At 36.4% G+C, this 12500-nt stretch overlaps 1 protein-coding gene across 11 annotated transcripts in view; it reads right to left on the bottom strand.

The window, feature by feature from the left end:
- The window catches only part of LOC113824462 (uncharacterized), a 31486-nt gene that overhangs the window by 883 nt on the left and 18103 nt on the right, over positions 1-12500 (bottom strand). For 6 of the 11 annotated variants that reach the window (XM_027377204.2, XM_070132789.1, XM_027377203.2 and 3 more), the window contains one exon: positions 1-5870. This exon is cut by the window's left edge and continues 883 nt beyond it. In XM_027377204.2, the coding sequence (XP_027233005.2) occupies positions 1-165 (165 nt within the window). In that variant the 5' untranslated portion in view covers positions 166-5870. Of the gene's footprint in view, positions 5871-12399 lie in introns of those variants that run through there. The other 5 variants (XR_003477519.2, XR_011399226.1, XR_011399224.1 and 2 more) reach the window with 1 other exon arrangement.

The raw sequence follows: 12500 nt of genomic DNA, 5'->3' as shown, positions 1-12500 counted from the left end.
TTCTGTGGTGAACTGGATGGAGGGGTGCACTGCATTGAGTCTATGGAGGAGATCAGGCAGGTTCGTCCTAGTTGGTACTACAGCGAGGATGTCGTCCACGTTGCGGAGCCAGACCACGTTCCTTCCCACGATGTTGCGGTAATGGTCGGCCTCGAGGGTTTCCATGAACAGCTGGGCAAGGACTGCTGAAAGTGGTGAACCCAACAAGTCCCTGGATCTGTTCGTACTCGCGTCCTCTGAATTCGAATGGGCCAAACTCCATGCAGAGTCGGATGAGTTCGATGTAGTCGTTTATCTGTAGTGGTAGTTCGTCCTGGTCCATTCTTCTCAATGCTCGTTGTGCAGCTTTGATGGCCCCGTCGATTGGCACGTTCGTAAACAGCGACTTGACATCGAAGCTGACGAGCTTTTTGCACTTCATGCCGACACCTTGCAATTTGGCCATCATATCCGAGGTGTTCGATAGATGGCAACCGCTGACGGAGTTTAGGGCGGCTGATAGAGGAGCTGCGAGTTTCTTAGCCAGACGGTGTGGAGCACTTCCGGTCCCGTTGGTGATGGATCTCACAGGGTTACTTTCCTTGTGGGTCTTGATGCTCCCACGGATCGTTGGTACGCGTGGCGTCTCTTCGAGCAGGTGGAGCATGGACTTTCCCTTCTCTGAACCTCTCAGGACCTTCCTTGCTGCTCTGTTGAATTCAAGGGATCTTTCCTCCGCATTTCCTCTTTTGGCTTTTCTGTAAGTAGAAACATCAGAGAGCAGTATTTCCATTTTTGAGACATAATCAGTGTTATCAATAATTACGACACCGCCACCCTTATCAGCCGGAGCAATGGCGATAGATTCGTCTCTTGTGGGGGCTGTGATAAGGTAGAAGCTTGTTGGCTAGCTTAGAAGCGGCAACATCTCAGATGTCTGCCCTATCCTGACGCCGTAACGAGTCTATGTGTACATATGTATGAAGTCTTTACACAAGGCAATTCGCGCGTTACATTTTCATATATACCTAATGCAACAGAAGGCTGACATAAATAACATATCCGTGCATTATTTTTCATATATCACAAAAGGCAATACAAAAGTTAAGGATATGTGAACTAACCAATAAGATATTGAAAAGAAGTCTAATGAGTAAACAAGGCGGTTGCTGTCTGGAGGTGTTGTTCAGCTCGGGAGACACTGTGTATAAATAAGGATTCGGAAATGAGATCTAAGCGGGAGGAAAGAAATAACAGTAAATGAAAATCTGTGACGGAGAAAGGATTTGAGTGTAGAAGGGAGTGGTCTCTTCTAGCTGAGAAAGAAGATATATTCAGCGGGAGGCCAGTTCGAACTGCCTTGCCTTTAGCTGTCATCTCTTGTAATTTAACCCGGGACCTCCGGAGTTTTAGCCCGGACGCCAACTCTTCGCGTCCCGGTTTTGCTGCCACACATTAACCGATTATTTAGTTTCAAATGAAAGCGCATACGTAAAATTATTGCAATCAGAAAAGTCTAAGGCGGTGGCGACGCTTGGAACTCATCCGTCCGGGACGGCCGTTGACGCAGGCGAGTGCCCAGCCCGTGTAAACATTTATTCGTTGCGAGTTTATTTTTGGAGATACAGACTTGTAAATGCTCACGTATTATCATCGAACCCTTGACATACTTGTATGATGAATATGTCAAAATCGAATCATATCTACTTTAATTTATGGGAAAGAAATTTGATAAGTCGCGTAAGGATTTTTTACTTTTCTTCGTTTTTCATATCATAAATCTTTCACTTTAGGATAAAACTGTTATAATAAGACACTTTTATCTTCCTGTGATCCATTTCAATAGGTAATGTCAAAATACAATGCATCATATTAGCTCCTGTGAAGCGAGAGTGCGGAAGGGTGAAAATCACTGACACAGCGGCAGTGGGACTTGAGGTTGTGGCCTCGCGCGCTGCCCAAAGTTCATATTCACGTGGGTAATTCTGCTCTTACGAATATGAAACTGACCATAACTCATTTTCGACCACTCCGACCCAAAATCTCCGACTCACCACCACCACCAAGGACGGTCTCCTTAAGGGGACCATCCCTAAAAGGGGCGGGGCTAATTATGGGGGTGGGGGTGGGGATCATATTGGTAAATATTTCTAAAAAATAAATGGTCTTATGGGTTTTATTGATTTTTGAATATTTGATGTATTTTATTATTCTGCATATTTTGATACCAAATTTATGGGGTTCCCACTTGGGGGCGATGGCCCCTACAAAAAAACGTTTTTTTCATTTTTTTCCACATGCATCTGCGCGGTTGATTCCTTGTCCCAGAAAATTATGTATTATGTTATGATAAAAAAAAAAAAATGTGAATGAACGTCAATTAATTCTAAGAGATCATCGAATCCTTTTTTGGAAATTCGATTTAGTTTCCCCAGAAAAACAACAACAAAGCAAAATCATTTTTCAATTTTTTTCGATTTTCAAAAATTCGTATAAAATATATGCATAATTTCAAAAATCCGATTCGATTATCTCTGCACATTTTCACAAGGTTTCCAAAGATATATCCAAAATTTTAATTGGATAAAAACTCTGGGGCAAGGAATCAACCGTTGCTCGAAAAAAAATCGAAAAACAAACAAAAAGTTGGGTAATATAAGTTAAATTTTCATATTCATTAATTTATGGATCTTTGCCATTTCATTACTGTAGAAACTACTATTATTTCTCTTTCGAACGCACTTCGTTAGGTAAAGATATGATCATTAGTCTTCGAGTAAAAGAAACAAACAAACAAATGACCCGTGAAAAGGGGGCAAATCCAGACCCAAGACAAGATGATCGTAATATAAAATCGGTTGTTTCGAGTTTTATACCTCTTTTATTAGTTTTCTTGTGTTGTACATTCGTTTACATGTGTATACGCATGTGAATTATTGTAAAGGTACATGTTCATGCACATGTATATACGTATACGCGCATATACCCATTAAATTCACTATTATTTATTATATTTATTTATTCTATTATTATTAGAGTCTATTTTTCTTCCCGCTTTGTCTAACCACGTGGTTCCGCCTCGAAACAAGAGATAAACGCTTAGTCGCAAGCGAAGTACTTATTGTGGAGGGACAATGAATTGTTTCTTGTTCGTTAGAAATAACCGTTCAGAAACCGTTGATAGATCAAAAATATTTTGAAATACAAATCTCTTATATTCGTTTATCATCTGATGTAAGAATAGGTATCAGATATTTGTAGGCCGAGTTACACGAATTAATTTTATCATACTCTTTCTTTACATTATTTTTTTTCCCGCGAAATGGATTTATAATGACATAATGATGTTTAACATGTGGCAGCAAAACCGGGATTCGAAGAATTGGCGTCCGGGCTAAAACTCTGGACGTCCCGGGTTAAATTACAAAGGAGATGACAGCTTTTGTGTCCCGATATGTGGTGACGTAACCACAGTGAGGTTGACCCCACATACCTGGCTTGGCAATTCGGTAAATAGACTATATTAGAACATATTTCAGAATAACTCATAGGTTGTTTTAAGAAGTTATTAACTGTATATGTGCCGTTAAAGACAGTTTAAAGTTATTTTATGGGACTGTGGCTCTCCTTTTGGTGGTGCCCAGCTGGAAGACCTAGCTGAAGTGACATCGGATGAAAATTCTGCTGAGATCTTGTAAGGCAGTTCCTGTTTTTTTTTTTTTTTTTTTTTTTTTTTTTTTTTTTGCAAGGTTGTTCACTAAAAAACTACTAATTGCCTATGTCGGGGATCGAACCCGACCTGCTCGCGTTAGAGGCGATCGAACCCTTAAGCTCCAATCCTCATCAAGCTCCACCAAGCCTTAACAAGCTCCATCAAGCCTTATCAGTCTGCCAAATCATATCAGTTCATACCATGGTGGTTACAGAAATGTTCGTATCAGATTTTTTTTGATCATGGAAAAATGTTCCAATATTGCTTTGATTACTTTTTATTTACACCAAACCATCAGTAGACATAAAAAAAAAACAATTACTAATGGAAAATAATTTCTATAGTAACGTCACCATCCGTCGGTCTCCTTTTGTTTCCATTTAGCAGAGGAATTTACGTACAATTCCAGCCCTGTGACTGTAAGATTTTGCACACATAAGTTTGGTCCAAGGTCTATAGACTTATTTAGACCTGGGTTCGGTCCTCTTCGTAGCCACAGAGCGAGTTCGAACCCTTTGCCGTATACTATGCTCTCTCTCTCTCTGTATATAAACATATATACATACATATATACATATATATGTATTTATAAATGCACACACACACACACACGCACACACACACACACATACACACACACCCACACATACATACATATGCATATCTATCTATCTATATATACAATAAACACACACACACATGCATATTATGCACACATACACACACACACATGCATATTATGAACACACACACACACACACACACACACACACACACACACACACACACACACATATATATATATACACACATAAATATTCATATGTATATATGTGTGTGTGACTGTGTGTGTATAATATAGTATGCCACATTTAGTAATCACACCCTCCTGGTGTTTGGGCAAAAGACGGCAGTAGGCGGGTAGTGGCAACTTAACCCCATGCTGGGATAATTAGTTTGCGGATTCTTCGTCTTGCCTCCCATTCAGCTTGCGTGGACTAGATTCTATGGTTGTATGTATCCATGTGAGTATATATGCGTTTGCGTTCTTTTAGAGAACATCTGTGTTAGTTGTATGTTGTATGAATACATGAATCGTTGTTTGCTGGTAGTTGCGAGTAAAATGTGCGAGATGTATATTTGTGAATAGATAGAACGACTGGCACTCTTTGTAGTTAGATCGATTGGTGATTCTCCACAAGCTAGGATATTAAGGTGCTGGAGAAATCATTGACATCATTGACAGGCAGATTCCACGTTGGAGCATTAAATCCCGGGGTGTAACTCGAAACAGGTTGGAAAGCATCGAGGCAATCCGGCCAGCTTGAGTTATGACATAATGAGACAGCTCTAAATAGGTGAAACCAGAAGCTGCGTGTGTGTTAGTACATAATATGAAGTGAGTAAGGCTACATGTTATTAGGGAGTGTTCTATGCTCGAGTAGTGTGTGTGCGTGCATGCGTACGTGTGTGTGTGTGTGTGTTTGTGTGTGTGTGTGTGTGTGTGTGTGTGTGTGTGTGTGTGTGTGTGTGTGTGTGTGTGTGTGTGTGTGTGTGTGTGTGTGTGCACGTGCGTGCGTGCGGTTTGTATGTGTGCTTTTGTGTGAATACCAGTATTAACAATAATTGTGGTGATAATGCAGGCTAAACACTCCCCCGCAATAGATGTTATTGGCGATAAGACCCGAATCAGAACATTTTCTCTATCGCGTGTCCATCAGGTGTCAATTTTGGGGCAGTGTGACACCACCTTAATATCGTACGTATAAATGCAACTATCACATTTGACTGCATGTTATCAGGATGCATCAGTCGCCTCTTCGGCGCCGCCCTTCCACTCATCGTAGACGTGCTCCTCGTCCACCCACGCGGCAGAGCTCACGTACAGGGAGTTGATGGAGTCCCACCGCAGGACCACCGCGCGGGGGGTCTTCTCGGGCTCGATCTCGTGAGGCAGAACCGGAGGAGGAAGGGACGGGAACGGAGGCGCGGGAGGAGGCCAAGACGGAACGAGATTTCGACGAGTCAAATTCGGGAAGGAATATGGATCCTGTCGACCCAGGCGATGCATGACGGCGGCGGAGGAATACACGAGGAGGTTCACGACGGCGAAAGTGAGCATCGAAGTGATATAACTCTGGAACTCTGCTGATGAGTCGTCTGCTATGTCCGGTTGGTCCTGAAATAATGATTGAAATTTTGTGATGCCTTGTCATTTGCATAAAACTATCTGGTCAAAAGAAAACAATAGTATTAATGATAAGAACGGTAATATAGAAAGAATGATAATCATAATAATCATGATGATGATATTGATAATGATACCCCTGCCCCCCCCCAAAAAAAAAAGTAATAATATCAATATTAATAATAGTAAGGGTAATGATAAGGACATCAAAATTAGTCGCAATAGTGAAAATAAAAATAACATGAACAGTCGGCATCAGTAGTAGCAGCTTACAGATTCTCGTGATGAGGCGGCAGCTGGCCAATGATAATGATAAACACGATGGTAATGATGATAACAACAGTCATAATCAGGACAATTATGATCATCATGCTATCATTGGTTGTATTGAAAATAATAATGATAATAATCATTATAAGAATGATAACAATGACAATAATAACGATAATACTGCTGACTACAACAGTGAAGGTTATATATAATGAGAATAATACTGATAATAACAATTACGACGTGAGGATAATGATGCAATACTACTGGTACTTAAAATAAATGATAATAATAATAATAATGATAAAAATAATAGTAGTAATTATCCGGAAGATCATAATAATGATAATAATAATAATAATATTTATAATGATAAGATCATTACAAGTAGCAGGATTAGTAGTAATAATGATAATGATAATAAAAAATCATCCTCATCATAATGATAATGATAACAATGATGATAATCATAATGATAGCAACGAGTGTTACAACCATAACGATAATATTAATGGCAATATCAATAACAATGATGACAATAATAATGATTATAATAATAACAACAATAATAACCATTATTATTATCATCGTCATTATCATATGATGATAATAATAATAGTAATAATGAAGATAGTATTGGTGATGATAACAAAGAGAACAATGATAATAGTCATTATTATCATTATTACATTAATAATAATAATAATGATAATAATAATTATGATAATAAAAATGATAATGACAGTGATAATAACAATAATAATAGTAATAATGAAAATCACAGTCACCATAATAAGAAAAACAATAACAACAATTTTAATCATGTGAATAGTATTGGTATAGTAATTTATATTTATATAAGAATAATAATAATGATAATAATAATAATAATAATAATAATAATAATAATTATTATTATTATTATAATAACAGTAATCATAACAAAAATAGAAGTAATGATAATGATACTAATGGTAATAATAAAAATGATAAAAATAACAACAACTCTACTACAACAAAAAACAACAACAATAATAATAATAATAGTAAAAATAACGATAATAATAATAATAATAATAATAATAATAATAATAATAATAATAATAATAATAAAATAATAATAATTTTGAAGATGGTGATAATGGTAATAATAATAACAGCAACAAAAATACTGGTAATAAATATAATGATAATCTCAATACTATTAACAATAGATAATAATGGTAAAGAAAATAATAACAATTATACTAAAATGATAATGGTAATAATAATAATGACAATTGTGATGATAATGATAATCATAATAGTAATGATAACAATAACTATAAGAAAAAAGTATCATATTATCATTATCATTATTGTTGTTGTTATTGTTATTACCATCATTATTGTTATTAGTATCATTATACCAGAGGAGTGTCTTCACCCAACTAAGATGCTATTAAATTTTGGTGGTGATCCGGGTTCAGGATTTTATCTAAAGGATTAATGAGCCTTGTGAGATTATCATTATCATTATTAATGTAATTATTCAAGAGTGAATATTTCATTGCATCAGTGACCCTATGCCTTGGCGGAGGTATGCGCTCTCTTAGTGCTTCTGGTTATCATTATCCTTATTACCATTATCATTATCTTTACCATCATTATTACCATTATCATTATCATTTCCATCATTATTACCATTATCATTATCTTTACCATCATTATTACCATTATCATTATCATTTCCATCATTATTACCATTATCATTATCTTTACCATCATTATTACCATTATCATTATCTTTACCATCATTATTACCATTATCATTATCTTTACCATCATTATTACCATTATCATTATCATTACCATCATTATTACCATTATCATTATCTTTACCATCATTATTACCATTATCATTATCTTTACCATCATTATTACCATTATCATTATCATTACCATCATCATTAATACTAGCATCACCATTATCATCATTGCTTATCATCATCATAACAACAAAATGATAATGAAATGAGTATGATAATCATGATGTTAATGAGATGGCTGGTATTCGTTACGATAATGATAATTATAAGGATGGTAATTTGAGAGTAATAATAGCTATCAAAGAAATATAAGAGACACTATGCTATTATTATTATTTTTTTCCGACTCACCATGTTCTAACCCCGAATAAAAGTTTTTATTTTTTCTTCTTCTTCTTTCCTTCTTTCTTGTGTTGAAAACGCGATCAGTCTCGAGTGTTCTTTCGATCGCAAGCGAGGTCAAGGTCAAGGTCATCCAAGTAATTGCCTTTCTATCTAAGGCCAGGGGAGGTCATGGCCAGGATTTTACCTCTGATCATCCTTTACGCATTAGGATATCACTGAAAAATTACTAGTGGAACGTGCTTCACTCTCTTCATTTCCTTGTGCAGATCGGCCGGATAAATAGATGCCAAAATGAAATGTCATGTCAAAAATGTCATGCCAAAAAAAAAAAAAAAAAAAATTTATGCCAAAACCAATGTTGAATGAGCCATAATAGGAAAATTAGTGGAGGCGGTTCATCCATAACGGCGACCCCATATAGAAATGGGAGAAAGCTAAGAAGAAGAAGAAGAAGAAGAAGAAGAAGAAGAAAAAGAAGAAGGAGAAGAAGAAGAAGAAGAAGAAGAAGAAGAAGAGAAGAAGAAGAAGAAGAAGAAGAAGAAGGAGGAGGAAAAGAAGAAGGGAAGAAGAAGAAGAAGAAAAAGAAGAAGAAGAAAAGAAGAAGAAGAAGAAGAAAAAGAAGAAAAGAAGAAGAAGAAGAAGGAGAAGAAGAAGAAGAGGAAAAAAAGAAGAAAAAGAAGAAGAAGGAGAAGAAGAAGGAGTAGGAAAAGAAGAAGAAGAAGAAGAAGAAGAAGGGAAGAAGAGAAGAAGAAGAAGAAGAAGAAGAAGAAGAAGAAGGAGGAGGAAAAGAAGAAGAAGAAGAAGAAGTAAGACGAAGAAGAAGAAGAAGAAGAAGAAGAGAAAGAGAAGAAGAAGAAGGAGGAGAAAAAGCAGAAGAAGAAGGAGGAGAAGAACGAGAAGAAGAGAAGAAGAGAAGAAGAAGAAGAAGAAGAAGAAGAAGAAGAAAAAGAAGAAGAGAAAGGGAAGAAGAAGAAGGAGGAGGAAAAGAAGAAGAAGAAGAAGGGAAGAAGAGAAGAAGAAGAAGAAGAAGAAGAGAAGAAGAAGAAGGAGGAGGAAAAGAAGAAGAAGAAGAAGAAGGGAAGAAGAGAAGAAGAAGAAGAAGAAGAAGAGAAAGAGAAGAAGAAGGAGGAGGAGGAAAAGAAGAAGAAGAAGGGAAGAAGAGAAGAAGAAGAAGAAGAAGAAGAAGAAGAAGGGAAGAAGAGAAGAAGAAGAAGAAGAAGAAGAAGAAGAAGAAGAAGAAGGAGAAGAAGAGAAGAAGGAGGAAGAGGAGAAGAAGAAGAAGAAGAAGAAGGGAAGAAGAGAAGAAGAAGAAGAAGAAGAAGAAGAAGAAGAAGAAGAAGAAGAAGAAGAAGAAGAAGAAGAAGAAGAAGAGAAGAAGAAGAAGAAGAAGAAGAAGAAGAAGAAGAAGAAGAAGAAGAAGAAGAAGAAGAAGAAGAAGAAGGAGAAGTAGAAGAAAAAGAAGAAGAAGAAGAAGAAGAAGGGAAGAAGAGAAGAAGAAGAAGAAGAAGAAGAAGAAGAAGAAGAAGAAGAAGAAGAAGAAGAAGAAGAAGAAGAAGAAGAAGGAGGAGGAGGAAAAGAAGAAGAAGAAGAAGGGAAAGAGAAAAAGAGAAGAAGAAGAAGAAGAAGAAGAAGAAGAAGGAGGAGGAAAAGAAGAAGGGAAGAAGAGAAGAAGAAGAAGAAGAGAAAGAGAAGAAGAAGAAGGAGGAGGAAAAGAAGAAGAAGAAGAAGAGAAAGAGAAGAAGACGAAGGAAGAGGAAAAGAAGAAGAAGAAGAAGGAGAAGAAGAAGGGAAGAAGGGAAGAAGAGAAGAAGAGAAGAAGAGAAGAAGAAGAAGAAGAAGAAGAAGAAGAAGAGAAGAAGAAGAAGGAGGAGGAAAAGAAGAAGAAGAAGAAGAAGAAGAAGAAGAAGAAGAAGAGGATCGCTAGGACGAAGGGGCAACGCAGGATCCACCAGTACCGTGACATACTAACCGCCGGACGTGATCCCATCTACGGTTTCCGGCAGGGTCGTGGCTCGAGATAAAGGAACCCGGTGACTCGGCTTCCCGAAGGTTTCCCTCAGGCGTTTGGTGGCAGAGACGAGAAAAAGATTTAATTTCGACCTAAATGTTTATGAACTGGAAACTTCGGAAGGCAGTAGCGTCCTCAAGCGCCCAAAACGTTTTCCTTCGTTTCGTAATACGTGGGTGACGGACCAAACGTTGGCATTGCTGTACTGTGAAGGTGACGTCGAAGTAATTGGTTGTCTCCGTATTTACTTGAGCCTCCAGAAAAGCTTAGGCCATTGCCGATGAAGAGACAACAGCACTTGCGAAGAACATGGCGGGATGGACGGGATAGGGGAGTGCAGAAAGTCCATCGGTTTTCAAATTCTAAAAATGCGGCTATAAATGATTTGAATCTTTTTTTTTTAATAGTCTACCTATGCTCACATGTACTATAAGCATTATTACTAACATTACATTGGAATTTTGATGTTTGCAGTAGCAAAAATGATGATAGTAAGAATAATAATGATGGCAAAAGGGGAAGATTATGATGAGTATATCATATGTTATTGATAAACACAATAATTAAAAAGTTGTCCATCTTGCTCCTGCACGTATTTCGCAGCAATTACAGAAAACGCTTGGTATTATAGAGGGATACCACAGTAAAAACTGATTTTGATTGAACATGTACACTTTAAGAAAAACATTGAGCAAAAAATTATTGCTGAAGAACTAGTAAGACAGGGATTTATATGTTTCTGATTTTAAGAAACTGCAAAACATATTGCATCAAGCATTTCTGATAAAAACATATTGCATCAAGCATTTTTCATAAAAACATATTGCACCTTAATTTTTGCTAGCTGTTCCACCCTGCACAGGTGATTCTAAGAATAGGCCACGCTCCCATCCTCCCATCTCTCTGACCTCCCATTCCTTGCTGCTCCGTGAAGGGTGACCCCGGGTGACCTGAGAGAGCCCGCTCCTCGTACCGCCCCCCCCCCCCCGCTCTCCATCGCCACCAGCAGCGCCTTCACCGGAACAGGCTAGCAGGCCACCAGCACCCGCACCGACCAGTCTCATATCGAGGTCCATTCTACTTGTGCGTGACTCTCATCAAGAAAGAGTAATGCCGTCTAGTAGTGTACATCCTGCCCTACCAGTGTTGCATAGAGAAGGTTATCCCATTTTATACCGATACGTGATACAACTGAGGGAACTGAGGGCCCGAAAAAATTCCTCTTTGCTCCCTCCTTTCTTCTTTTCTGTGATGCACAGAAACGGCCCCTTAACTCCGATGATCAGGTAAAAAGGTCTTATTCAACATATATATTATATAAATATAAATATATATACATATATATATATATATATATATATATATATATATATATATGTATATATAGATAGATAGATAGATAGATATACATGTATATAGATATATACATGTGTATATAATATATATAATATATATATATATATATATATATATATATTTATATATATATACATATAAATATATATATATATATATATATATATATATATATACATATATATATGTATACACACACACACACACACACACACACACACACACACACACATATATATATATATATATATATATATATATATATATATATATATATATATATATATATATATATATATATATATATATATATATATATATATATATATATATATATGTGTGTGTGTGTGTGTGTGTGTGTGTGTGTGTGTGTGTGTGTGTGTGTACATACATACATACATACATACATACATACATACATACATACATATATATATATACATATATATATAAAATATATATATATATATATATATATATATATATATATATATATATATATATATATATGTATATTTCCATTTATACACAGACACACACATGTATGTTTGTGTGTGCATGCGTGGCGTGCTTGTGCTTTCGTGTCTGTATGCATGTATATAAGCGTAAGACTATCTCTGTGTATTCGTTTGCTTGTGTTTCGTTATTTTTTTTTTCTTTCTCTTAACAAATTATTTCTGTTTATCTATTTTATTTCGATTCGTGCATTTCTAAGGAAAAGAAAACGCCAATCCTTAATTCCGGAAATTAATTATTCAAATGAAGCCACAAACTTGGACTCTAATTAAGAGGCCCTTCATTATAAGGATTTGTCTAGGAAATAAAATTAATTAA

Source organism: Penaeus vannamei, chromosome 18 (genome assembly GCF_042767895.1).
Source record: "Penaeus vannamei isolate JL-2024 chromosome 18, ASM4276789v1, whole genome shotgun sequence".
Classification (NCBI taxonomy): Eukaryota; Metazoa; Arthropoda; class Malacostraca; order Decapoda; family Penaeidae; genus Penaeus; species Penaeus vannamei.
Note: the sequence above shows the minus strand (reverse complement) of the source record. Positions and strands in the feature narration are given on the sequence as shown.